The 26,655-nt window shown below is 41.3% G+C and overlaps 1 protein-coding gene across 2 annotated transcripts in view; it reads right to left on the bottom strand.

Annotated features, from left to right (window-relative positions):
* Nucleotides 1-2,996: 2,996 nt before the first annotated feature.
* The window catches only part of plcb3 (phospholipase C, beta 3 (phosphatidylinositol-specific)), a 56,576-nt gene continuing 32,917 nt past the window's right edge, over nucleotides 2,997-26,655 (bottom strand). Inside the window, exons 3-35 of one of the 2 annotated variants that reach the window (XR_014593711.1) lie at nucleotides 22,597-22,665; nucleotides 20,452-20,589; nucleotides 20,061-20,140; nucleotides 19,921-19,974; nucleotides 18,799-18,871; nucleotides 17,499-17,599; nucleotides 17,144-17,310; nucleotides 15,252-15,398; nucleotides 14,975-15,132; nucleotides 14,430-14,512; nucleotides 14,146-14,230; nucleotides 12,776-12,923; nucleotides 12,495-12,596; nucleotides 12,324-12,397; nucleotides 12,142-12,238; nucleotides 11,796-11,880; nucleotides 11,337-11,461; nucleotides 10,682-10,836; nucleotides 10,433-10,594; nucleotides 10,225-10,324; nucleotides 10,000-10,104; nucleotides 9,271-9,365; nucleotides 8,981-9,119; nucleotides 7,819-7,860; nucleotides 7,541-7,650; nucleotides 7,319-7,428; nucleotides 6,987-7,146; nucleotides 6,649-6,725; nucleotides 6,333-6,422; nucleotides 6,133-6,190; nucleotides 5,669-5,755; nucleotides 4,214-5,586; nucleotides 2,997-4,033 (exon numbers count right to left, since the gene is read on the bottom strand). Coding sequence is in view for 1 of the 2 variants with exons in the window: in XM_083936974.1 (XP_083793100.1) it covers nucleotides 5,269-5,586; nucleotides 5,669-5,755; nucleotides 6,133-6,190; nucleotides 6,333-6,422; nucleotides 6,649-6,725; nucleotides 6,987-7,146; nucleotides 7,319-7,428; nucleotides 7,541-7,650; nucleotides 7,819-7,860; nucleotides 8,981-9,119; nucleotides 9,271-9,365; nucleotides 10,000-10,104; nucleotides 10,225-10,324; nucleotides 10,433-10,594; nucleotides 10,682-10,836; nucleotides 11,337-11,461; nucleotides 11,796-11,880; nucleotides 12,142-12,238; nucleotides 12,324-12,397; nucleotides 12,495-12,596; nucleotides 12,776-12,923; nucleotides 14,146-14,230; nucleotides 14,430-14,512; nucleotides 14,975-15,132; nucleotides 15,252-15,398; nucleotides 17,144-17,310; nucleotides 17,499-17,599; nucleotides 18,799-18,871; nucleotides 19,921-19,974; nucleotides 20,061-20,140; nucleotides 20,452-20,589; nucleotides 22,597-22,665 (3,594 nt within the window). In the remaining variant the exon portion in view is untranslated. Of the gene's footprint in view, nucleotides 5,587-5,668; nucleotides 5,756-6,132; nucleotides 6,191-6,332; nucleotides 6,423-6,648; nucleotides 6,726-6,986; nucleotides 7,147-7,318; nucleotides 7,429-7,540; nucleotides 7,651-7,818; nucleotides 7,861-8,980; nucleotides 9,120-9,270; nucleotides 9,366-9,999; nucleotides 10,105-10,224; nucleotides 10,325-10,432; nucleotides 10,595-10,681; nucleotides 10,837-11,336; nucleotides 11,462-11,795; nucleotides 11,881-12,141; nucleotides 12,239-12,323; nucleotides 12,398-12,494; nucleotides 12,597-12,775; nucleotides 12,924-14,145; nucleotides 14,231-14,429; nucleotides 14,513-14,974; nucleotides 15,133-15,251; nucleotides 15,399-17,143; nucleotides 17,311-17,498; nucleotides 17,600-18,798; nucleotides 18,872-19,920; nucleotides 19,975-20,060; nucleotides 20,141-20,451; nucleotides 20,590-22,596; nucleotides 22,666-26,655 lie in introns of both variants that reach the window. The other variant, XM_083936974.1, reaches the window with a different exon arrangement.

Genomic DNA, 26,655 nt, shown 5'->3' with positions numbered 1-26,655 from the left:
ATAGTATTTCCATATATCCAACAATCATATTCACATATACATATACGGTATCATCAAAACTCACGACATATCATATCTAATGCGTATTGCATGCTTCCTTCACTGTCTGAAAGTGCACAAACATGACTGCTGATTTGAATTAATTGAACTAGTCCAGAAGTAAGAGATGGTCTCCTAAATGTGAAAGAAGAAGAGAAGGAAGTGGGACAGTGGGGTAGAGAGGGGAGGAAAAAGAGAGGGAGAGAAGACATGACAGCCAGAGGCCTCAGGGTGGGCCTGGGGGAGACTAGTCACACCAAATGTCTAATGAGAGTCAAGGAGTGTTCGTGTGTAACGCTGAAGAGAGCATCGTGTCTAATGGTATGTTGCTGAGTTTGCGTCAGACTATGATAGTGTTTTCAACATAAACGGGACAGAAATAACAGAGGTTAAAGCTCACAACTGACAAGAAACAACCTCCAGGCTCCATTCTGGTGGGAAGGAAACTAGCTAACGGCGTATAGGCACTTCTCTCTCCACTCTCTGTGTGCCAAAGCAAAGCACACAGGCCAATCTAAGCATGTACTGGAGAAAAATCAATCGATGTCAGTGTTTTTTGTGTCATGGTTTACAGTGTAAGTAAAAAAATATCCCAATTCAAAATGTCTTTTCTTCATGGCCTCTGGGAGTTTGACCCATTTTGCACAAGCCTGACAAAAGTACTGAGTCTGGGGTTAACTATGTGACTGGGAGATAGCAATATGTGTACTGTGCATATAATAATGATTAAGCATGTCGTATGTTAAGTAATACAATGTAATTACAGATGGATGTAACTGTAAAAAAAAAAACGCTCAGTAGTTCTTTGGAGGATTTCCAGCTCCCTTCCAATAGCAACCAAAAGTTCCTTTAAATGTTTTACAGAGAAAAATACATCTGTGTCATCCTCAAAAATGACACATTTGAACAATTTAGTACTTTTTTTCAGCGTGTATCACTGCTTACTTAACTGTTATTATTAGTAAATCATACTTTTAAGGGTCTCGAACATGTAAAGTCTCCTCACTCCCAATTCTTCTTACCATCTTCCTTTGTGTAAGAAACTCCCCGTTCATTTGTGTTGCAGTGGAGGAGAGCAGATGAGGAATGTGGAGTCAGAAATATATTTGTTCAATTGTGAATAATTTAGGGAATTGCATACATTGCAGACTGGGTTCATCACTGAGTTTCTATGACACACAATCATTTCATCCAAAATAATAATATTGAGTCTGAAATCAATCAACAGCCATAAAGGAATATATTTAACTGTGACATTTAATGTAATTTTTAAATTATAGATCTTATCAATCAAATCCTTAAATATGTCTAACTTACAATGCGTATTAAAGCTCTATACTGCATATAAAAATGCTCAATCATCGGTCAACAATACACACAGCCCGTATTCAAAAACCATGCCTTTAAACAAGCCGCCAGGACTTCTGTACGGTTGTGATGTCACAACTGTACTACTGTATATATGGATAGAAAGTGCTGCTACAGTGCTGTTAGAGTCATTCCCCTGCTGCAATGATGGTGCAGAAACAGTGCAGATGCAGAAGTTCTGGAAACACTGACCAGTCAGGGGGGATTAAAGAGAGACAGACTCTGAAACGGAGCGCTTCAGACAGAGGGTGGTTATAGGTACATTCAGACAGACAGAATGAGAATAATAATGTTTTTGAACTTTAAAGCATGTAAACATGTTCTAGTAGATACCCAAAATACAAGTAGGAAAATAAGCATAATATGGGACTTTTAAAGCTGCTTATAGACATTTTAGCATTACTTTCCATTCTCGGAGCTTAAAGGTAAGTGATCATTGGGGTGGAAGTTCTTGTCATACCAAAATGACATGTACTCCATGAACCCATATTCGACTGATTTAAACTAGAAAGACCTCTGATATCTCCCACTACAAACGTATAGTCCATACAGTTCATGTGAATTAATCTTGCAGTATTAACATCTTTTGTTTCCTGATCTATGAAGACACTGTACATCTACATTTAATATCAATGGCTGCTATCTAAAAGCAACAACATGTATTTATTGTTTGTTAAGTAAAAGCCTAACTTAAGATATCTGAACTACTTTTTTTTTTTTTTTTTACTTCTTTTACTCTTTTCCTCATTAGTATCTGTAGGAATGGCACCAAATATAAAAGAAAGTAAATGTCAAAATGTGCTTGACAACTCTTTTGCCGACGACCACTAAATCTCATAAAAAATAAATAACCACTGTAACTTAACACAGAAAGTAAAAATCACTGGAAACTGGTTGTATTGATGTCTATTTCACAGAAACCAGAGATGTTTAACAAGCAACACAAACTTAGAATGTGCATGAAAAGTGCTTTGAAACATGAAAAGAGGCTCAGCTGAAAGGGGTTGTAGTAAAACGGAATAAAATATGAGAATGAAAAAACTTGGAAGTACCTGGGAATAATTGACAAATCTCACTTTGAATACTTGCCACTGGACTTGGAATGGATCGGACCACCTCAACCATAAGAGCAGACGGCCCGCGAGGAATGTAAAGACATGTGTTTTTTCAGGAAATTAACCTTTTCGATTGGAGAAGATTGGTGGATGTTTCACCTCCAGTCCATAAAATCACACTGTATACATTAGTGTCCAAAATAAGCAAAACCATTTCCATAGAGTATGCAGAGTGGCACACTGAGTGCAGGGCAGCCAGAGGTGAACAGGCTGGTAAATGATCAGCGAATTCATTTCAACAAAGTGCTGATCCAATCCATTTGTTGCTGCTGTCGTGCTAATGGCCTTTAAGTTAAACCAACAATTTCATCTTTAAGCTTCATGAGCTGATGATTTAAAATGCTTTGAAATGATGCACATACTGAATCTGGGGGTTTGATATATGACCAACCTTTTCCACTCTTCAAATTGTTAATTGAACAAATGGATCATTTCTTCCATCAATACAAACTTAAATAACCACAAAAGAAAAAGTTGTTAAAATTCCATTTAAATAGATGATAGTTTACAAGGACATTTGTGTGAGGGGGAGATAGTCAGACAGACAGGCAGCCAGCGCTCACCGAAGGAGGGAGGTGGAAGAGGACAAGACACTTATCTAATTTCAAATCTTTTCTTTGCGAAAAAGTAGTAATTGAATTGACTTAGTTTCTTCCCCCTGCCGACCTCCATCCCTCTTCAGCACTTGTGGTCAGTAGTAAAATTCACATAAAACTAAGCATGTACAGAATACATAGACACAGAGTGGCATCATTTCATTTTACCCCTCAAAGAAGACAAGAATGAAAAAAAACATTGCGTGTAAAAAAACATTTTTTTAAAAGTCCCTCAGGAATGGATGAAAATATAAAGCGCGGAAGCTTCAGCAGAGACAAAAACACATCATTTTAACTTAAAGTACCGTTTCTGCACTACATTCAGTATTTGGCTTAAATGGACACACTGAGGGTACTGTGTGGGGTGTTTGTAAATCAAATTTACACAGGAGAACTGAACTGTTTTTCTTAGCGACACATGCTAGCCCCTAATGGCAATAAGAGGTAACTCTTTGAATTTTGAGGCTTCAGTGAAATTAAAGCATTAAGCTGTCACCTGAGCTTTGACAGGACTTCTTACCACATTATCAAACACTGAAATAATCCTAATTTGGGCAGATCTACAGTGTTGCGTTTCAAATGTGAAGGAATAGCCTCATTTGGTGATTCAGACAACAAATATGAGTGGATTTTTACAGTTTACAACATGGACACACACACCCACTGAGTAGAATCTTTCCCTTTAGTAGGAAAGAGCAGATGTTTCATCAAGAGATTAACTCCTGGAAACACACAAATAACCTTATAGAGTTTGGAAATCGGCAATATTTGTACAATTACATGTTAAACGTGTTATTTCCTAAGGTGTGTATGTTGTTTCTCAAATGGGATAGATTGGATGGGATGAGGATTTTAAAGGCTTTATGACACTGAATCAATAAACTGTATGTGTGTGTTACATCACTAAAACCCTCCCTTCTTTGACACACACACACACACACACACACACACACACACACACACACACACACACACACACACACACACACACACACACACACACACACACACACACACACACACACACACACACACACACACACACACACACACACACACACACACACACACACACACACACACACACACACACACACACACACACACACACACACACACGTCTAGCCAGATGATGTCCCCCAATGCAACCTTGGCTGGACTTTGATTGGAGGTTAAAGGCCAGAGACTTTATCCCAAATAATGAAGTTGCAAATCCTGCTGAGACAGGTGTGAGAGTGTGTGTTGGGGTATGGTACAATAGGATAATCAGTCTAGATGAGTGGAAGGCTCAAACCACCAGATTATAATATCAGCTAAGGCTGTAGCAACACCTGCTGGTGAGTTACTGCCATTACAGTTAAAACTTACATTTTTTAAACCTTTTTTTTTTTGAAGTCTCTAAAAAAAATGTCCCTCATATTCCCTGTTGATACTCAATTCTGGAAAATACGTTTCTAAACATGCAAAATGGTTGGTTGTGTGGTTTATGACCATTATTTGTAGCTGTATTTGTAAGTTATGAGGCCATTATGACACAATGCTGTTGGTCTTACGTTGCTACTAACAAAATATCAAACATTTGAAATGATAATTACTTTTTCTTACCATTATGATAATCGCTTTGGCCAACTATATGCATGTTACAAAATTTCCTGAACAAAGGCAGCCTTTTTCTAACCCTGCTCCTCTCCTCCGTACACATTTGAGAGTTTCCAAAAAGTAAAAAAAAAAAAAAAAAAAAAAAGAGAGATTAAAGCTGTTACAAACAGGAAGCTTTAGCAAAAACAGTGCAAACTCAGAGCTTGCAGTTACGCGAAACCATAGCAAAGCTCACTGACCAGACAAGAACGAATGATGATGAAGAGAAAAGGGATCAAAGGATATGCCATTAAAATACAGACAGAGAGGAAAATGTAAAAAAAAAAAACTTTGGTTATGATTCTTATGAGATCTTCCAACAAAAGGCATGATGTGCATCTGACAAAAACGACAAGATAAAAAATAATATAGCTCTGTAGACAAGAACAAAACTGTCTGTAATAAAAAAAGGAATAAAATTAGTTAATAATTAATATCATCGCTATCCCACATTATAATCATTATAGACCCCAGCTGAATGTATGCATTGTTTCTTTTTACAAGTAATAATTCTAACTCAACGACATCTCTGCCTCTGACAGGACGGGAGTGGTGGATGAGGAAGTGGAATCGGCCAATGACGCAGTGCTATTGTCCATGCTCCTATTCCAGGCGCTCCGATTGGGCGTTGACGGGTAAGAGGGTGTGGAGCAGTTGGAGGGCGGGCCCGAGCCAGCGCTGGGGCTCGGGCTGCTGTTGTTGGACAAGGACGAGAACAAGGCATCTTTTCGTAGACCTTTGTTCTGGAGCTCCAACTGAAGGTGCTGGCAGATCTCCTCCGGTAGCTGCTGATACTCCTGCTCCAGATCCCGCTCCAACTGAGCCTGCAGCTGCATAGCAAACACCAGGAGAATATATATAAATACATTCAACACTTCAATGCAAGTGTGAGTCAATGTGTTTTTTGCACACCTGTGGAAGTTCATCCTCTATGTGTTGCAGCACCTCTCGCTGCTTCAGCATCAGGCTTTCCTGTCTCCTGGTCTGAGCCTCCTCCAGCTGGTGTTGGAAGATGTAGGAAGGAAGGAAAGGGACAATAGGAAGAATATTGGAAGGGAGTGAGGCGGGGGGAAAGAGAGGAATGCAGGAGGGGGAAGTAGGAATACACGCAGGAGCGAGATACAGGATGAAAAGCAGTATGTAAGAGGGGGTTTTTAGGAAAAACCAGTGAAAAAGAAAATATAAGAATGAGCGAAGGAAGGATGGCGAAAAGATTACGGATTAGGGGGGAAGGGAAAAGAAGATAATGGTTGAGAGTGGAGCAAAGTTGATGACAATGGTGAGAAAAAATGCAAAATAAAGCAGATAAACGGCTATCCTCAAGGACTGCTGCCAGTGATAAGAGTTTGTGTGCGCGAGTGAGAGTAGGTACTCACCCCTTGGATTAAGGAGACAGAATCCTGAATATGTTTCCTGTTGATCTCATTCAGTTCTCTACAGAGAGAGAGATGGGGAGATGAAGAGTAAGAGCGAGGAAAAGAAAAGAAAAAACAGGATGAAAGACAGAAGTAGTGTGAATAAAAAGAAGGTCCAAAATATATATATATATAAACATCTCCCAATTTCAGCTTATTACGTTTCAGCCTTGTCTTTATCACGGGTCTTGGCTTCACAGATGCTGTTTTGTCGCTTCCTGTCCAGGATCCTCTGGAGCTCTTTCTTCTCCCTACAAACACAATAACATCATCACATCTGAATAAAATTGCAAATATCAAAGGTGACTTATGTTGTTGTTAAGAAACCTGGACTGTAGTAAAATCGATACAACACAAAACCAAGACTTAATGACATCATGATAATAACTATAAGCAGAAAGCCACTCTGACAGTGACTTCTGGGTCCCGTCCCAACTTTTCTTTTTCGGCCATGCAAGGTGAACCGGCTGCACTCACTTCTCGCACATCTCCTTGAGCTTCTTCAGCTGAGCTGCTTGGCATTCATTGGCCGTCTCCTTTAACTTCTGGAAGGCCTAAAAACACATCGCAGCAGACGACGGCCTGTCAGCGAATCACTGTGCAGGTGTACCAGAGTCTCTTAGAGGTCAACTAATGATGAACCCTGTGTGTGAGTGTGTCTATATTAAAGAATTCATGGGAGGTATACAGCGGTATTCCAAGTGTGTCACCTTGAGTATGCAAAAATGGGGGGAGTGCATTGATGCTTTTCATGCACAGGTGTGTGCGTGTGTATGAGTGTGTATGTGTGTGTGTGTATGTGTGAGTGTTGTTACCTCCTGCAGGTGTGTTTGTTGCTTCTCTCTCTCCGGTGGATAAAGCTGCTGTCGGAGCTTCAGCAGTTCTTGTAACTGCCATTCCCGCAGTTGGACTCTCTGCTTTTCATACTCCTGATCCAGCACTTTCAGCTCCTGCTGCACCGGCTCATGGGGCTCACTGAGCACACACAATGAGAGCAGGATTATTCAGCAAGTTTAGTTCTATCTATCCATCTTTCAATTATTAATGGATCCAGATATTTCATCATGTCTTTCCCTTCTTTAAAATGGTACTTCTTGAGATCTTTTTTTTTTTACTTTTCTCACTCCATTAACCCATCCATCCTTACTTTTTCTTGATGCTACGTTTAAGGTGTTTCTCCATCTGACTGCGTCTCTTCTTGGTGTCAGTGTGAAGCTGGCTACTCCGACTCTTCTGCGCCTTACTCAGATTCCACACCTTCAAACAAAAACAATTAGTTTTTTTTAGCACACTAGCAAAGAGAGTGATATATGCAGATTTAGAAAATATGAAAGTTTCCATTGTGTTAGTCATCTGTCTCTGTGTGTACCTTCTTGAGGTGTTTCTTACGCATCTCTTTGAGTTCTTTGCTCTGTTTCTTAAGCAGCTTCAAATAGCTCTTCTGCTGCCTTAACTCCTCTACAGACAGGGGCTGGACATCTGAGAGACAGACAGACAGAGAGACATAGAATTATGGGCAATAACCATATCATTCAGTGTCATTTTTTTCAATTCTGTCCAATTTGAATGGCCATAAAATATATTTTCTACATGCACACAAATGCTTTCACTGGTTTTGTGGAAATGAATGTGCTGGAATGACCTTACCTGCCAGAACGGTGGCTATGAGGTCTTCCTTCTGACTGTGTGCTACACATACACACAAAAACACAGGAGGAGAAGCACACAGCCAGTATGTATGAAATGGATGCAGGGAAATGAACCAGAGACAAATAATGCAGTGAAGAAATAACATTATGTTGCATAAATGGAGAAAAATTGATGATAAAATGTAAGTCAGGCTGATGCAAATATAAATGGGAGGTACTGTAGAGTGTAACAACTTTTTGACTGCTAAACTTGTTCATAACCAAAACTGGCAACCCACAACCTTAATGCAGGTGCAGTAGACCCGAAGCAGGAGACAAGATAGCCCACCGCTTTCTGTGCTGTCAAAGACTAAATGGATTGGTAACGTTACAATACATTACACCTAGATTATTATGCAATCATGACAATTAAAAGTCATTCATGGAGGTAAGGTATCATTAAATGAATGAGATATAAATCTAATGAATGTTACATTAGTGCCCATTAAAGTGTTAATGGAGGGCTACTAAGTAGTTGTAGCTGTAGCTCTTATAAATTAATGTGCCCCTGCGCCCCAACAGTAGTGTTACACCATGAATAACGTATCATTTTTTAGTGAAAATATTGATATGGACTTGGGGACAATGACATGGCTGGATACTTAGCTAGTTTTGATGTTAAAATTGTATTTACTGTTTGTCAACTGAGCGCAATAGGATTGACTTTGAATCTTGCTAGAATAACATGGGTTTTAGGAGCTGAGCGGACAAGAAACATCTCCTCTTCCCAGGTTTGTCCTATTTAATGAAGTAGCGGGTGTTTCCATTGCATAACAACCTTATGAGATGGCAATGATTGTTCCAGGTATTAGTCAAACCCTGAGGTGTTACCAAGGAGAGTCACTGTAAAAAACTTTAGATCTTGATTGCTGAATGCATGAAATTAATGTTAACGTTTTCTCCATTCACAAGTGGCCATGGTATAAGCAGAATAATGTCCTTTGAGTGTGCATGATTCAGAATTAATGGATGGCTGCACGTCAGACAGTTCTGGCCTCCCTGTCATTCATTAATTCCTGATAATGGACACCTCATCATGCATTATTCCTTACATAACACCCTTTCATAAATGCAAATGACAAGTGTTTGTGGCTGTGTGTATAATTTGTAGATGTCTCTACCCGGTGCAGGTAATTTGATGATAACAGGGGCTTCATCCAATGAGCAGGGAGGGAGGGTGTGGAAAGGGGAGGGGAGTCGACCTGGAATGACATCACACTCTCCCTTGGTCTCTTTCTCCTTTGGCTGGTTAGGGACATGCTGGACAAAAAAACAACACAAAGTCCACAATCTGTAGGTTTATCACAATAACTGGGGTACAGATATTTAGAAAATGTGGTGTGTTTGGTTCTTTACATCCACACATATGTTCTGAGCTCCGTGCAAAACAACAGGCTCAGCTGTGACTTACCTCACTGTTGTCCTCTATGAGAACAGCCAGCTGTGTCTCTCTTTTGTGCAACTGACTGATGTGCTTAATGGGGTTGGTCAGAGCATCTGCGTACTCTGAGAACACACACAAAGAAAAGAAAAGAGTGCTTTCATGTCATAGATAAGTTCACGTATTCTGGGCCAGTGGCAAAGATAAAGTCTTCTATGGTGCAGTAAGTCCAAGGCAAGGTACTCCACTTACTTTAATATCACAAAGTCAAATTGAAATTTTTACGTAGCTAAAACCAAGGCCTTTTGATCAATATGGTTCTGGGATTTATCATGTCAAAATCAGATGAATTAGCTTTCAAGTCTCAAGTCAGTGTAGCCATTTCCAGCCCTTATGCTAAGCTAAGCTAACCATGTTGACTGAAGATCATATACCGTACAGACGAGAGAGTGGATTCAATCTTGTCATCTAACTCTCAGTGAGAAAGCAAATAAGCAAACTTATCAAAATGTTGAACTATTCATTTAAAGCCATGTGTTGCCATCAAGGTTGCCTGCACACTAGTTAGCAAGAGAGCAGAGAAATCAGCATTGTTAACTAAAATGAATGAATGAATTGTTCACATAGTAAGGTAATAAGGATAGGTAGCTGCTAAAAGCACTATTGCTTCAAGGTGGTGAGTTTAAATCTAGCCAAGTGACTCAAGTAGGTTGTGTGGTACAAAACCGCAATTTGCTGTTGTTAATGTGGTTCTCTTACCCTGGTGTTCATTAGGGATGTAGTCCTGAGCTTCAGTGTAAACCAGCAGCGAGGGCAGGAGGAGGGGCTGGTTCAGCTCGTTCTTCAGGTTGATGTAGTGGTAGCCTAGAAGGAAAGATGAAGGGGAGCAAGTTTCCACGGAGCGCAGACAACCGTCATTACAACCACTCACTAAATGCTTGACAGTACAAGAGTGTGTTTATGGGTGCGTTTGTGTGTACTGACCAGGTCTAATGGCCGACACGGGAAGGATCCGGTGTCCAATGAACTTGCCGTTTTCTTCAAACACAGCTATCCTCAGAGAGGCCAGTGTAGGGAGGACCACCTGGAGAGACAGGGGTGTGGATGCCATGGGAGACGATTAGCACAGAGTTGAAAAAGGACAGAAGATAATGGGTGAGAGAATAATTTGAAAGACATCTGGTATGTGCACCTTATTAAACACAAACATATCATCATCCCACACGGGGTCCAGCGAGTTCCCATTGGATGTTTTGGTTTTGTACTTTCTCTTTGTATCAGCAGGAAGTCCAAACATGTCCACTTCCACGTATACGCCAACCTTTTTATCCGACAGAAACTGGCCTGAGATCACCTGGTGAATGTTAAATTACACATGTTCATTATAACAACTCTTACAAAGAACTTTAATGTCCCAAATGATGACCCGTTTTGTCCTTACCCTAACTTTGACTGTATTGGCAACTATCCCATCCACTATGTTTTCTGTGAATGGGTCAAACTGTTTGTCTGTCCTTCTCATGAACTCCGGTTTCAGCAGGTAGCCACAGTGGCCGTTGTACTCAAACACACCCATGTTCAGCTGCATAGGGAGGTCTGGTAGAGAGGAGTGGAGAGATGAAGAAGGAAATGGAGGCAAATGGATGAGAGAAAGTCTATCTATACCACAATATATGCCAGCTACAGTAAGAAAAACTTAAAACCCATTAAGTCCCATATTGTAAAAAGTTAGACACCATGTCTTTTTGTTAAAAAGCAGCTCAAGGTGCTATATAAATACTATGAAAGTATCAAATTGCTCATTCCATAGAGAAATGCACACAGTATTCAGAACGTATTCAGAAACTGTGCCTTTAAACGACCCATCAGGACTTCCGGTACAGTTGTGATGTCACAACTTTTCTATATTTAGGTAGAAAGTGCATTCCCCAGCTGCAATGACAACATTAAAGCATGTAAACATGTTCAAGTAGAAACCCCAAAATACTAGTTTCAAGCTGACCTTTAAAGACCTGAGTCTCTGGATAGTTTGAACTTTATAGACCGAGCTTACACGCCACAGTTAGGCCACCTGAGGCTGAAATAATCAGACTCACCGAGGGTCTGGAAGTTTAGCGCCACCATCTGGCAGCCGACGTTCCAGAAGAGCTGAGGCATGTAGTTGGAGCTGTCCACCCTCGTTCCTTTAGGGTAGATTCGGCTCAGCTGATTCTTATTGTATCTGGAGGAGTGCTGTTAAGAACCAAACTCTGTATATGTGGCATTTGTTACATGTTGAAAACTAGCAGATGAAAGGCTCAAAATATATAAAATCAACTTTTACATGTGACTTGGCTTTGAAGACTTTTCATCGCCCACTACTTTCCATGATGATGAAGAGACACCCCTAAGAGCATACATCATTCATGTTTTACCATGTTCCTTCAGTCCTGTATGTACCTCTCCTGTGTTTCTACTTCTTGCTGCTTGGAGACCCGAATTTCCCCAGGGATTAATCAAGGTTCATCTTATTTTATCTTATCGTATCAAAGCCAATATAAAGGTTCCAGGGATACTCGACAAACTCTGTGGGGGAGCTCTTCAGGGTGTCCATGCCTTTTGTTTCCACCAACGAAGACATTTCAAAGAACTTTCTCCTCTCTGGTGGACAGGAAGAGAGTGAAAAAAGAGAAAAGAACAGAAGAATTGATTAAGATAATCTATGTGTGACAGGTTTGACTGTTCATTAACCGCAAATGAGTGGGCACAGCCGGCCTGTGTGCCTAATGAGCTACATGGGAGAGGTGTTTAAAACTAAAGAGGCATGTCCTCCCCCCTCACACACACTCTTTCACTTGATATCTTCCCTGTACACGGTACAGTCACAGCATCTCTCTTTCTCTTTACAGCTCACACACTTACTCTTTGCCACCTCGAAACTCTTGAATTTGACAGGTTCAATGTAGTTGACGAGAGTCGACATCTCCTCTGTGGCGTTCACCTCACTGCTGGCTGTACCCTGAGGGAGGCAGATAGCATTAATCCATCAAGCAGCCCATCAGTCAGTCTAGCACACCCTCGGCCCCATTCCTGATGGCTCTTACCTCGTCAGAGTTCGGCTTTTTCAGCTCCGTCACCGCTTCGTCCTCCTCATCCTCCTCACTTTCTCCCTCACCTCCTGAGTGATGTAATAAACACACGTTATCAACAAACAGTATCAAGCGCCACGATGGCCGACTTTATGATCTATTTATCCACCTTCTTCTACAACCCACCAAGGGATTTGCGAGGCTCGGAGTCTTTGACCATCCTCTCAGCCAGCTTCTCTTCTCCGTTAGACAGGATCTGGATTCCCTCGCTGTCTGTCAGAGGGCAGTCTACATAGATAACAGCAAACTCATAGTGTTAACATCTTTGAAGTGCAGTAAGTGGTATATATTAACCTAATTTTGCAGCCTGCCATTCCTCCAACCTTTGGAGCTATGATTGTCTGCCTGAACCCAACCCAATTAATATGGCACATCCCCAGGAAGGCCAGGGACTCGTCCCTTCTCACCGTTGTTGGGCGACTGCTGCTCCTCCAGCTCCCTGCGCCGTATGCTGCCGCTACTCGAGGGTCGGTGGTGGTGGTGCTTCTTCTTGTTTTTGATGAGAATTTTCCCCAGCAACTCCTGCGGTGAGGGTAGGGCCTGACCGGGGACCAGCTAAAAGACACATGACAGAAACACTGGCAATCTCAGTCAAGTTTGAACATTTGGAAAAAGAAGAGAATAAAATCTAGTTAATCTAGATTAGATTTTAGATTACCTATTTTTTCAGTGATGTCACGTGTGGAACCGCAGCCACTACATATTATCCAAATGTGATGTTACAATGCCAAAGGAGTCACAGAGTCATGCACAATGTTTTAGAACTAAAGCGAGAGTTCCCCGTCTAAAAACTCTATCAATGCATGTTTTGACATCTGACTGCAAACCCTGCTTTAACTTTGTAACACAGTTAAGAATTCTTAGGAAACACTAGAACGAAAAATACGTCTATTGTGTCTGCATATATAAATGTGGCCCAATTTCACAAGTAGAAATAAAGAAATCCACAAAAATGATCAAATCTGGTGTTATAACCCTCAGGCTGACTTTTTTTCACTGCATGCACTGAAAGTGGTATATGAGTTAATGTTTTATGTGATCTAGGCTTGTTATGTGAATCACTTTGTAATTTTGTTTGGATATGTGCTTTATAAATAAAGATATTATCATCACTTTTATAAAAGCAGTGCATCATGAGTTTGGTTTTGGTATAGAATGGCAAGATCATGAGCTGATCTGTGTATCACAAGCTGTTTGATCCCATTTGATGGTTTGCAAGTTGATTAACACCATGACATGACTAAGTCAAACGATATTAGTGTGTCGTTTTACTGTTTTACTGGAGAAACAGTAGTGACATGTCACTCAAAATGCATTTATTTTAATACAAAGGGCTTTGAAATAATGTCATGAATGAATATCAAATTGTGTATGTGTGTATATGTATGTGTGTATGTACTTGAACAGCTAGCTTTGTGAGGACCAAATGTCCCCACCAACAGAGTGAGGGCATTTTTTTTTTAATGTGCGGACATTTTGGCTGTTCTGTGGTAAAGACCTGGTTTTAAGGGTCAGGTCTGAATTAGGTTTAGGTTAGGATTAGGGGTCAGGGTTGATGTGATGGTGATGGTTAATGTTTTGGTAAGGGGCTAGGACATGCATTATGTCAATGAGTGTCCCCACAAAGATATATACTGTATGTATATGAGAGAGAGTGTGTGTGTGTGTGCGCGCGTGCGTGAGTGCATGCGTGCGTGCGTGCGTGTGTGTGTCTGTGTGTGTGTGTGTGCTGCATATTTAAAGTTAAGTACAACACGTTGGTTGAGTTCAGACTTACCGGATATTTCTCCAGTGGCTCAATGAGCAGGGCGTCTCCAAAGATGGTCCTGCAGTACTCTGCCATTTTGGCCTGCTGCTTGGCCCTGACAGAACAAGAGACAGATTACAGTTTACTTTAACCTGCCACAAAGGAACAGGGCTCTTAAATTAAAACCCATCATGCATTCAAACACCAATTGCCAATATAACAGCAAATAATCCAATAAACTCCAAATGGTCTGGTAATATAAACATCAGCCCGAGACAACCTTAAAGACACACATACAGACTGACACGACTTACGAATCGACGTGGTTTTCAAAGGACAGGATGAGGGGGTATGGTGAGGTCTTGAAAGCACTTTCTGCTATTGCCTCAATCACCTCCTGCAGCCAGGGAAAGAATGAGAACATAAGAAGGAGCTCCACTGAATTGAAATCTCTAAGTGCATGGAAAAATAAACATTTTGTGTACAACGAAGTGTGGAAACTTTTATTTCTTGTCTTTGTTCAAACTGTCTGTGGCTGCTGCCTCCATATTCAGCACTTCTGATTCCACTGTGCAAAGAATTTGCTGACCAAACTGCCCCAAGGTTAAGAGATCCACACACCACGTTTCCTTAATATCTTTTAGATTTTTAACAGCTTGTGGAGCAGAAAAGGTCTAAGCTGATGGGAGCTTTAAATTATGTACATAAGTCTATGTACATGAAGTACATTTACTAAGTGGACTTCTTAATCATAATGCCTCCATAAACATACTGTACTTGTTGTGTGCAGATGTAAAAACTAGACAACTTCAAGGCAATAATTCTGGGTAATATAATGCCAAGAAGCAGTAAGTAGCACCTTAAAGGGGATCTCAGTGGTCATGGTGAACCCGTGGGTGATATACGGCTCCTCGTCCTGCGGCCGGCCCTTCCAGCAGTCCAGCTCTATACAGCGACAGCCGGTCAGCAGCACCTGCCTGTACATCTCCACTGACGACAGACCAGTCAGCTGACCCACTGCGGGCAGACAGACAGGAGGGAAGGGAAAGATAGTTTTGGATCCAAAAGATGAATATAAAGCTAGATATTAAAATGCAGCACTTGTGTGTTGTCAGATCTGAGGTGTGCACGTTTACCTGTGAGGTATGTGTTGTGTGAGGAGTTGATAAAGTAGTGAGACAGCGGCTGGTTCATATCGTCAATGATATCCAACCTCTCTGGAGGTACGATGCTGTTTTCCTCTCCTCCCAGATACCGACTGAAAGCCTGCAAACTGATCTGGTCTGGGGAGGGAGGGAGGGAGGGAGAGAGAGAGGGAGAGAGAGAGAGAGAGAGAGAGAGAGAGAGAGAGAGAGACTTGTTGTTTAGCGATTATAAAAAAGGTCAACTTGTTTTTGACAGTCAGGCGACTAACAGGGAGCTCCAGCTTGATCCTGAACACTGTGGGCTGGTTAGTAGATCATCTTACACAATTTGAATTAACGGTGTCCAAACACAGCAGCTTACTGCAGCCAAGGCTCTGTTCCTTCCCTAGTTTTGTACAGTTTATCCAAAGCAAAACACATGGAGACACAATCAAATTTGCAGAAGATTCCCGCATTCTGAATGTTTCAGAGAAGGGAAATGGATACGGGCTGGTCAGTGCACAGCCAAGGATTTTAGAAGCTGTCAACCTGCTGTAATAAAAGACCAGGGAATCAATCATACCTATAAACCTATAATTATAGCAGTGCTGCAGTTGATACACATTGCTCTGGGACAAACGGATGCAATCCACAAGAGGATACAGCTGCAGATACACAGAACTCTTGTTATCTAAAGGAATAATATTATATATTATATTATTTTTTTTTGATTCAGCGGCTGAATCACAGATTTATATTATTGCATTATTTATTAAAATATCTCAGGACAATTACCTTTTCGGTCCCATATTATATAAAGTCAGATTTCCATATTCTTTATTTATATATATACACACAAGCAGGTCAAGGTGCTATATAAATACTGTGGAAGTATCAAAACGCTAAATACACTGAGAAATGCACACAGCCCGTATTCAAAAATCTTGTCTTTAAACGTGCCGACAGGATTCATGTTCAGTTGTGATGTCACAATTATACTAAATATAGGTAGAAGGTGCAGCTACGGTGTTGTTACAGTCATTCCCTGGCTGCAATGATGGTGCAGAGACGCTAACAGCACAGATGTGGAAGACCCAGAAATGCTTGCCAATCAGAGCAGACTATCAGGGGGTCTTAGGGCGCACTCACACTGTCCTTCCGTCCCGGGCCAAAACCGGTCCACGGCCCGCATGAAAGAGGTGGGCTTTAGCAGAGCCGTGTGCACATGTACGAGCACGAGCGTGCGCACGTGTACGAGCACGAGCACAAGCCCTACGGCGGTAGCAGTATGTGCGCCTGTTCGGACATAGAAAATAGAAAGACGGACCATGCTCGGACATTTAACAACAACAACAATGGTAGTGAAAGGTTCACGTTGGTGTGATGGGGAGGTGGAGTGTTTACTGCAGATTTGGTCGGATGAAAATATTCAAAAACAGTCGACAAGACGCACAAAAACTCAGAGGTCTACGGAAAGATTTGTAAACAAAGCCATACACACGCGATCAATGCGTGTGACGTGTTACGACGTGATGGCGTATGGACAGCAAGAAGCATTGGCCGAGGCCCAGGCAGTGTGAGTACAAACGGGGCTGGGGCGCGGGGGGAGAGGGAGGGGGGACAAGTACCCTAAAGCCCGGGTCGCAGTGCTGAAGGACAGTGTGAGTGCGCCCTTAAAGGGACGGGCGCTAAAACAGAGTGTTTCAGACAGAAGGTGAATACAGCTATAGTCAGACGGACAGAATGAGAAAAATGAATGTGTTTTTTGAACATTAAAGCATGTAGCACAAACCCCAAATACAAGTATGAACCTGAAAATAAGCACGGTATGGGCCTTTTAAAGTGATTCTGAATATAAGCATCTACATGCCTCAACTGCGAATATAAAAAACAGAGTTGCTAACCTCTCTCCAGCTGGCTGGTGTTGGTCTCATATTTCTCCATGATCTGTCGGACCTGCTCTCTCTTGAGCGGGGGGTACAGCACCTCGTTCAGTCTGGAGTCTCGCTGCCTGCGGTTAATGAAGTCCATCAACTGGTCCAAAGAGATGAATGGCTTCCTCTTGGACCCACTGGAGCAGAAAGAAAAGTGTACTGAAAAAAGTGGTCACTAAGGTATAGGTTGTGTGCACTGGGAATCCTAAAAATATAACTAGAAAGAGTTTTTTTTTATTTTTTTTTGGGGGGGGGGGCAAGAGAGAATAAACATAATAGGAAATCCAAATATACTTTTGTGAAAGTGTTATCACATGTCACAAACCTTTCTTCAAAGATGCTTTGTATTTCGTGCCGGAGACAAAGACTGTCGAGAAACTTCTGGAAGGCCTCCCACGTGAAATCATCTGGCTTGATTCCCTCGGACTGAAAGGGTGGATTGTGCGGAAGGATATGGAGGAAAAGAGAAAGAGGGGAAAAAATGACCACACTGAGGATAAAATTGAAAGTTTAATACATGTAAATGTTGGATCTCACACACCAGTTTGTCAGTAAAACCCATGTCCATTATTGAGCCTTAAATCATTCAAATCCTGCTTCGTTGTTGAATTTCCAACACCAAACTATGAAGTGTTATAAATGATGATGCTTTCTAAAGCACCAAATAACACTGATGACTGTCAGTCCTGGCTCAGATTCTCATCAGTCTCTTCCAAATGTGTGTGTTCTCCTATTCAACCAGCAGGAGGCACCAGAGTACAACAATAAAAAAAGAAACGCTGACAGTGCAGTTTGCACAATCTGCTCCCTTATTCAGGAACGAACTGTCTTGTGACTTCAAACTGATTTCTAGAAGAGATTGCACTGAGTAATAACACACAAGACACTTTGTTTTACCTACAAAACCACAAGCTGGTGGTATTTTACACTGCAGATAGAAGCAACGACGAGTTTGACAATAATATACTGGACTCTCACATTTGAAAGAATGAATGAAGAGGGTTTATTAGAATGTTACTGTCTCCAGGGCCCAAATGCATTAGGAAATAGTATTAGGTCTTCTAAGTAAACTACTTGAACTACTTTTTATGCAACCTCAATGGCAACACATGGATTTAAAATGGATTTGTTTGACATTGGGGAATAGGTGTCTTTGCTTTTCTTGCTCAAAGTTAGATGAGAAGATTGACACCACTCTCATGTGTGTGATAAGTATGAAGGTAGCAGCAGCCAAACAGTTGCAAACAGTTGCAACTTAGCTTAGCACAATGACTGAAAACAGGGACACAACTAGCCTTTCTCAGTAACAAAATCCACTTAACATTTTTAAAGCTCATAAATTAACACGTTATGTCTTGTTTGTTAAATCCGTACAAGGAGCAATCTTAAAAACGTGTGACTATTGTCGACACTTGCTTAAATTGTCACAAATTACGGCTACTCTCCTATAGGCCTGCAGCCTTTTTGTGCCTTTCTTACATTACAAAGGCATGCAAAGAATGCTATGCAACACCCCAGGGTGAGAAACTGAGTTGCAACTGTTTCAATCTCATCTGTGATGAAAAACAATACACACACGCATACGTCAAGTAGCCCTGTGGTCAGTGATAGCTTTTGATGATTACCCTGTTATTGACGAGGCCACACTGCTCCAGAGCCGTCTCCACTCTCTTTTTATCTGAAAACATCTTTAGAATACTGAAAGAAACACAGTTTGGAGAGATAAGAGTCACTGGGTTATTATCATGAGTCAAACCATACAAAGTGCACTGTTGTCAACATCAAAATCAAACAGTGTCAGTAGATTTATGAGTGACAGGGCTGACCACAAAGGCTCAACAGTGAGGAGAGGTAAACCAGAGGTGAACTTAAAGGAATAGTTCAGAGGTCTTAAAGTGGGGTTGAATAAGGCGCTTGTCCATAGTCAGTGTATTACCTACAGTAGATGTAAGCACCCCATCAGTTTGGAGAAGCAGGGTAAGGCATGGATGGGGGCAGCAGTGAAATGTATTTTAACCACCCAAAAAAGGCCTGCCTAACTTTTTCTTTTTTTTAAATTCACTTTAAGTGTATGCTTTATTTAAAATACTTTCACAGCTTTGCCTTGCCGTCAGACAGCCCTGTTTAAGTTGGTGGTGGTAGAAGTGAGATCTTTATCTGTGCTCTCTTCAAAGCCACCAGACTCCATTGACACAAACTGTAACTTTACATTGCATTACACGGGAGTTGCTGGTCTACTGCTGCCTTGAGCATTTATTTTGTTTGTGTTACTGTGTGGCTTTGGTGTTTTAAAAGAGACCTGCATTCTGCATGGTAAGATTACCGTTTTTGTTAATGTAGTCTGGCGGCTTTGACGAGAGCATAGCTAACGGCCTCAGTTCCCCCCGTGTAGACAGAGCCGTCCGACGGTAAGGACAGGCTGTGAAAATATTCCACAGAAACACACACTTAAACAAATGTTGTTTTTCAGGCAGATCTTAGGTTTAGCTTTAGCCCTCATACACAGCAGTTACTGCTTAGCTGCTGGGACTCTGTTCCTGTTTTCTTCAAACTGGGGGCGTGCTGACTGCCATCTACTGTAGGTAATACATTGACTATGGATGAGTACTTCATACAACCAAAACATATAAACTATCCCTTTAAGAGTAGAAAGAAAGTGAAAGAGAGACAGAAAAGAGGAAAGGAAAGAAGAAGTGTAGGGCACTGGTGTTCAAATTTCTGTACGGAGTTTAAAATGTGGTTCTCACTTCTTCACGGGAATCTTCCCATCCTGATTCACCTGCAGCTTTAACTTAGTGTACCTGAAACAGACAGAGAGAGGCTCTAAAACAATGCTCTCAAATCTACAGTTCCCTTATGTCAAGATTAGACACACGCAACTTCTTACGCTTTCAGGAGGAAGGTGTGCCGTGTTGCATTTTGGGAAAGTATGTTTGTGGCCAAAGTGAACAGCTCATCTGTCCAAATCTGGAAACACACACATACACACGAGATGATAAAACAGGGTTGTTTGACTGTTCGTCCGATATCAAAACTAAGTGAAACAGTTTCTATATACAATACACACACACAGGAAAAAAATCCCTCTTTACAACTCCTAAACACACATGCCTCTATGTCAACATCGTAAAGTGAGTAATCAACATATGGCCTGAGGGGAAAAAAAGGTAGAGGATAAGGAGGAGGGGTGGAGGGATAACAGGAAGGATGAAATAATAAAGGCAAGTATAAGTTATGTGAGTAGGTTATGGGATGGTGGGGACAGTTGCCATGGTTACCTTGGCTGTATCTTCCTGCATGGCCTGGAAGTTGAGGAAGGAAGTGTTCACCAGGTCGTTGCCATGGACGACGGTTACCAGCTTCCTTTCAACGTTGTCGGCCTTACCGAAGCCCAGCACGTCCCGCAGCTTCAGGTCCTGACACACAAACACGCACGTTTTGTACTTACATACTCTCTAGGCCACCGAATGTGAACATGACACACAGACTATATATTCCACAACACTGGTTTGACTTGTGCATAGTACGGTGTCTCCATCCCTTCCGTTCCCTGTCCATCTCTCTGTCTCTTGAGGACAGTAAATGTGATACATTTGGTGTAGCACTGTAATCTAATTAAGCAAATGACTATTTCCTCCTTTTTAGTCCAACTCTCTCCAACACTCAATATCTGTCATCAATTATGCATTCTCTCTATCGTTGTTTCAGTGAATTAACTCGGATGGCTGTTTATCAAGAGAAATACTGCCAAAGCAGAGCATACAATGTTGACTGCCATTAAGCAGGAAGCGGTTGGAGATCAGTACACTCAAATTACGGGAAGAAATGGCATCCACGTGTCTGAGGATAATGCACAGACCTCACTATTGACAGTTTTCGTTGGAACAAACATCTACCAAAGAAATAGTCCTCATAAAACTGGTGACACTGTGTTCTGTGGACTTTCCAGAGCAACAAGGACATGGCTTCTGGACAGAGATATTGTTGAAGTTCTTAAATATGCATCAACAGGTTTTTTGGCATTAGCATTCATTTGGAGTCATGTTCCTGGCCACCTGAAGATTGTAAGTCCAAGGCTACATCCAGCCTAATAAATTTAATTTTAAAATGAAAACAATCTCCGTACACACAAGCGTTTTAGCAATGTAACAAAAATAATGTCCGACCACATTAACACGCCTGGAAATCACATAACCAGCCACGTACACAGGGCATGTGCATGCCGGTATAAGCAGGAAGCAGAATGTGTAATATTACTCTGTAGTTGATAGTTATGGATGTATAGAACAGAGGAAGAACAGCAAAGACCACGGTAAGACCACAGATTAATTTGCTTGGACCGACAATGAGGTGGTGGAGAACAAAGATTGGGAGTTGTTGCAAAGCAAATACGGCAACATTTTAGAGCGATGCCGGGAGCATTTCCTATTGCCAGAGGAAGCCATGGCAAACGGAAATGAGTACAAAAGGTTTTTAGGCAAAGTGTTTAAAATCTTCTTTTTAGGGGCTCAGAAACACCAGAGTAGTGCGGACAAAAGTTTTGAAATGAAAACGAGTGAATGTAGCCTGAGTATAATATTCACTTAGCAATGGCTGGTCTCTACCAACTCCTGAGTGAAACAGGGGTTTGGCTGCTAAATGCTCCCCTGTGTATACCAGCAACTTGTTAATGCTGCCAATGTCGCTAATGTCCCGTGTGAAGTTTGGTGCTGGCCAGGAGGCATACAGTTAGTTTATCAGAGCATTGATAAGAGCAAAACCTGGGCAAACCAAACCAAAGGCATCAAAGCTAGATGCCAGTTGTGATAGGTCAGAAGATGGGTATTTTTTTAATCTGGGTGAACACCACATTTTAACATTACTCAGGCTTTATTGCAGTTATAGCAGAGTAGGTATCGACTGTAACATATGGATTAAAAGCAGAATCAAAGCTCATTGTTCATTTCTTTAATTACAGATTCTAAGTAATAATGTATATTCACCAGTGCAACAAGAGTCTTTGTTACAGTATATTTTGACCATTTTGACCCACAAGCCTGCACTATCTCAACACTTCCATATGTTTAATATGTGGCTTTATATTAACATTTCTAATGGCCAGATCTTCGCTCTTACACAATAACCTCCCTGCCAACAGTCACTGGTTATATCACTTCCTGTCTGACAGTCCATCTGTCAGCAGGCTCATTAGCACTCTGTCACCTTTGCACCATCAGCTGAGAGAGGAAACACACACATCTTTTAGTGACGGTTACACTTAAGCATCACATTTTTCGTCTGAGGACAAAGTTATCCACAGCAGGAGGTGACAGCTTTTTTTTGTCTTGCACGCACACACACACACACACACACACACACACACACACACACACACACACACACACACACACACACACACACACACACACAAAGAGATAACTAACCTTTGGCAGTTTGGCGTATTTTCCTGTCCTGGTGTCCCTGATGTTGCTGATGTCCAGAATCTCCACCTCCTAAAGGACAGAGAGAGATGCAGTTAATGTCAATCACTTGATGAATTGGAGTGTGAGAGAAATACATTTCCAAGGCAATCTGTGCTTGATATTGATTGATCTGTGGTATTATCAGTTTTCTTTGTGCTTTGGTAAATGTATCCTGATCCAAAGACACCTCAGTCTAACTCTTTTTGAGTCCAGGAAGCACTCCTTCCCAAACATTTTGTAGGTTATTTCATGTCTCCATAACGATTACAATATAGCTTGTTTTCTGACAATTCAATAAATAAATAGTCAATATGAAATAACCACACGGTAAAGCATATTTGTGTATACTCCTGTGTGAATTAAATACAAAATACTAATATTTTCTCATTTTATTAAGAACTTTAGCGCAAAATAAACAACGAGCCAAACTTAAAGCTTTCCCCAAATAATGTGAATATTACCAAACTGCACTTCTGCCACTGCTTTTTCGACATTGCGATACAAACAATATAGAAAAATATATGCAATAGACATTTTTATATAGCTTTGATGATATACATTGTCATATCGCCCAGCCCAACTTACAGGTGAAACTTAATGAAAATAATAATTAATGACACTTCTACAAAGACACAGTGAACAGGAAATGTACTTCATGTTTATGCACCATGGTGACATGACAGACCAGTTGTATATCAACATTTTCTACTCTTTGCAATTTACGCAAGAAGCAACGAGCAGAAACACTAATGGAACAGAAGTGTTTTTTTGGTGCCTTTTTGCTCCATCTAGCCTTTCTCCTTCCATTAAATCCACCTTTATCTATCAGTTATCAGACTCCTCTGCTTTTCTAGACATAAAACACATCCACTGACATGAACTCTGTGTACTCGAGTGAGAGTATGGAAAACAGAGAGAGAGAGAACTTTTGAAGAACTCCTAGCGCACACACACACACACACACATACACACACACGCACACGCACGCTCACGCGCACACGCACACACACACCTTAGGAGTAGATTTGCTTGACTGATACTGCAACACAAACACCGTCAGTATGCATCCACACATATGCAAACAAGTAAAACACACACAGAGGAGATAGGAAAATAATTGTACTACAGTGCATAACTGCAAGCAAGGACCCAACGGCACCCTTAACCAAAGGATAGCGTGGTCTGGAAGTGAAGACGAATCAAGAGAAGTGGGAGGGATGGATGAGAGGAGGAGAGTGTGGTCATAAACCTAGCCATAAACACAGGGGGGCGCATTGTAAATATTTGTTTAGCCCAGCACTCAGTCCCCAAGCTTTCTTACTACATCTATGTCACTCATCTCACATCGTTATCCTCCTCATCTTTCTCTCCATCTCTGCATGCGTACAATTTTCTTTTTTCCTCTCTCTTAAGATGTTTTTAAGAAAGACAAAAACATCAACTGTTTATGTCTCTCTTCCTGTTATTCCCTGTCTGAATCTATGACTGTTTGTTTTGTCCATGTTATCCCCATATTTCCACCCCCAAAAACAGCAAAGACAGACTCATAAAGTCACTATCCTTGGGTCAAGTACTGACACTTATGTCTTCCTCATTCACTCCGGCCATGATGTCACCGCCGTGCTGGCTGTCAGCTCCCCCGAGTAATAAAGGGTCAGACGTGTTGGGCCAATTGGATTAAACTCTGTCTCAAACTTTGTCCTCTGATTGGCCTGTGGAGAATAACTTACTTCCTGGAGGAATAAACCACTTCTAGGTCTGCAGAACACACACACAATCACACACACACGCACACACACACACCTCCTCTCCCACAGGCCGTGGTTTCATTCTGCCATTACCATGGTGACTCCGTGGAGACCACAGTAATGAGACTACAACTTTGTCTGCCGCCTGTGTGTGTGTGTGTGTGTGTGTGTGTCTTTAAGAGTTCACATTTTCTCACTGGCTAGTAATGTAAAACACACACACACACACACACACTCAAAACAGACAGACACTCAAAACAGACAGACACACACACATACAGCAAAAAGCAGACTACAGGTCCTGACTTGAGAAACATCCTGACCTGTTGAGCAAGACAGGGTGTGTGTGTGTGTGTGTGTGTGTGTGTGTGTGTGTGTGTGTGTGTGTGTGTGTGTGTGTGTGTGTGTGTGTGTGTGTGTGTGGAAAAGGCTTGTAAGTCAGTGCACATTAGATGCATGTGACAGAAGCAATTCTTCACAAGCAAATCTTCACTCGAGACGCGTACAAATGTGTCAGCATGTGATCCGAGAAGAAAAAGAGTGTGAATGCGAAGTGAAATGTGTGTTTAGACACACAGCTGTGTATCTGAGCGAACAACTTGGTGCGTGTGTCCGTGTGAAGGTTGGTCATCCTCGAGAGCAAATTCCTAACATATTCCGGCCTTCTGCTCAGTTAGCATGTGTGTATCTGTGCGTTTCATTGTGTAATATTTAGCTAGTCGTGGCAGCTGTAGCGCTCCATTCATCTCTCCGTGCGAAGCCCAAACACAGCTCGCTCCATTTATCACTTCAGACTCGACTGCAGGCTGATTATTGCTCCTAATGAGTCTGGGTGAGTTTTTCAGGAGTCGTGTAAATGCTATAATGTACTTTATTTTAAAGTGTTTTTTTGGTGGACCAAGGAACTTTCCCCCCGCCTGCCCGGTGTGCTTGATTTCCTACATTTTCCACAATGCACTACCACTTTGAGAGCGTTGTGAACTCGTCACACTCAGCTGTTGATTACAAAGGAGGGGAGTGTTTCTAGTTAAGAAAATCTATTGCACCACAAAACAACGCATGTGCTGCAGCAATGCCCTCTGGTCTATTGAGTCAGGAAGAGGCTCAACTTCCCTGTCTGGTTAAAGAAAGCGACGCCAGCACAATTACTGATGATGTTTTGGATTAGATTCATGTTTTCTGCCATCAACCACAGAAACACCGACGTGAGGGATTGAGGGATGAGAAGTGATAAGATTTTATTGATAGCAATGTCATTATTAAGAAGAATGGAAAGGAATACAAGGCCTAAGTGAGACTATTATGGGTTTGATTCTTTATCTATGCCCTATCTATTGATTCCTGATCAATGTTCTTTGTGGAAAAAAAGGTAGGTCTACACAGGTTTTCAGCATCAACACAACTGTTTTATTACTTTATTAAGAGTCTGAAAACAGTGGAAATGAATTGAGAGAATAGTTGCATTCGTTTTCATTTCGTTTTCTTAGTCAAAGAAAAGCAATTTGCTATAATGGACAATTTGGAACCAGTTCTCAACTGGAACCGGTTGTTGCTGATTAATAATGACTAATCCACACTGGATGCTGAATGTAGCTTCTCTATTTTATCATCCCCGGTAATGGAAGACTACAGCAAAAAAAAAAAAACATTTTAGCGTATAGACCATAATTGCATTGTTTATTATCATGTTTTTCGAGTATAGGTCAAAAACACACCTTCAGACAGAGCAGAAACTGCTCATTTTACCTGGATGAGGTGTTTTAAATGCCACAGTATCCCGGGGCCTATTGGAGTTCTCCAAATAGTATATTCAAGTTTCTGAAACACCCCCCAAAACAAGTTTTTCCCGTACTCAATCTTCAAAACATAACTCCAAAATCCCCCTAATCATAGCCGGATAACAGTGTGCATCAAAGGGTCTGATGGTTGTGGGATCAGAGACAAAACAGTGAACCACCATTTTACATTTGGCCACAAAAACAATGCCAAAAAGACGGCTAAATATGCCCAGAAATAGTTTAGCTACCAGCCCCTGCAGAGTCAGCGCCACATTCGGGGTTATTCAGTTCAATCTAAGACTTTATGGGTACAGGACAGCCTCTAAATATCAAAATGTTGAACTATTGCTTTAAATAAAATGATAGTTCCAGACACAGTATTGTTCAGTTGCGTGCATAGGGGGTTTTTGATCCAACAATTGATGTTAGGTCAGTCTATATTTAGACACTAAACAAAAGAACACTAAATGTTAATGTGCTTTGATTAGGGCCTT

Source organism: Echiichthys vipera, assembly GCF_963691815.1.
Source record: "Echiichthys vipera genome assembly, chromosome: 22".
Taxonomy (NCBI): domain Eukaryota; kingdom Metazoa; phylum Chordata; class Actinopteri; order Perciformes; family Trachinidae; genus Echiichthys; species Echiichthys vipera.
Note: the sequence above shows the minus strand (reverse complement) of the source record. Positions and strands in the feature narration are given on the sequence as shown.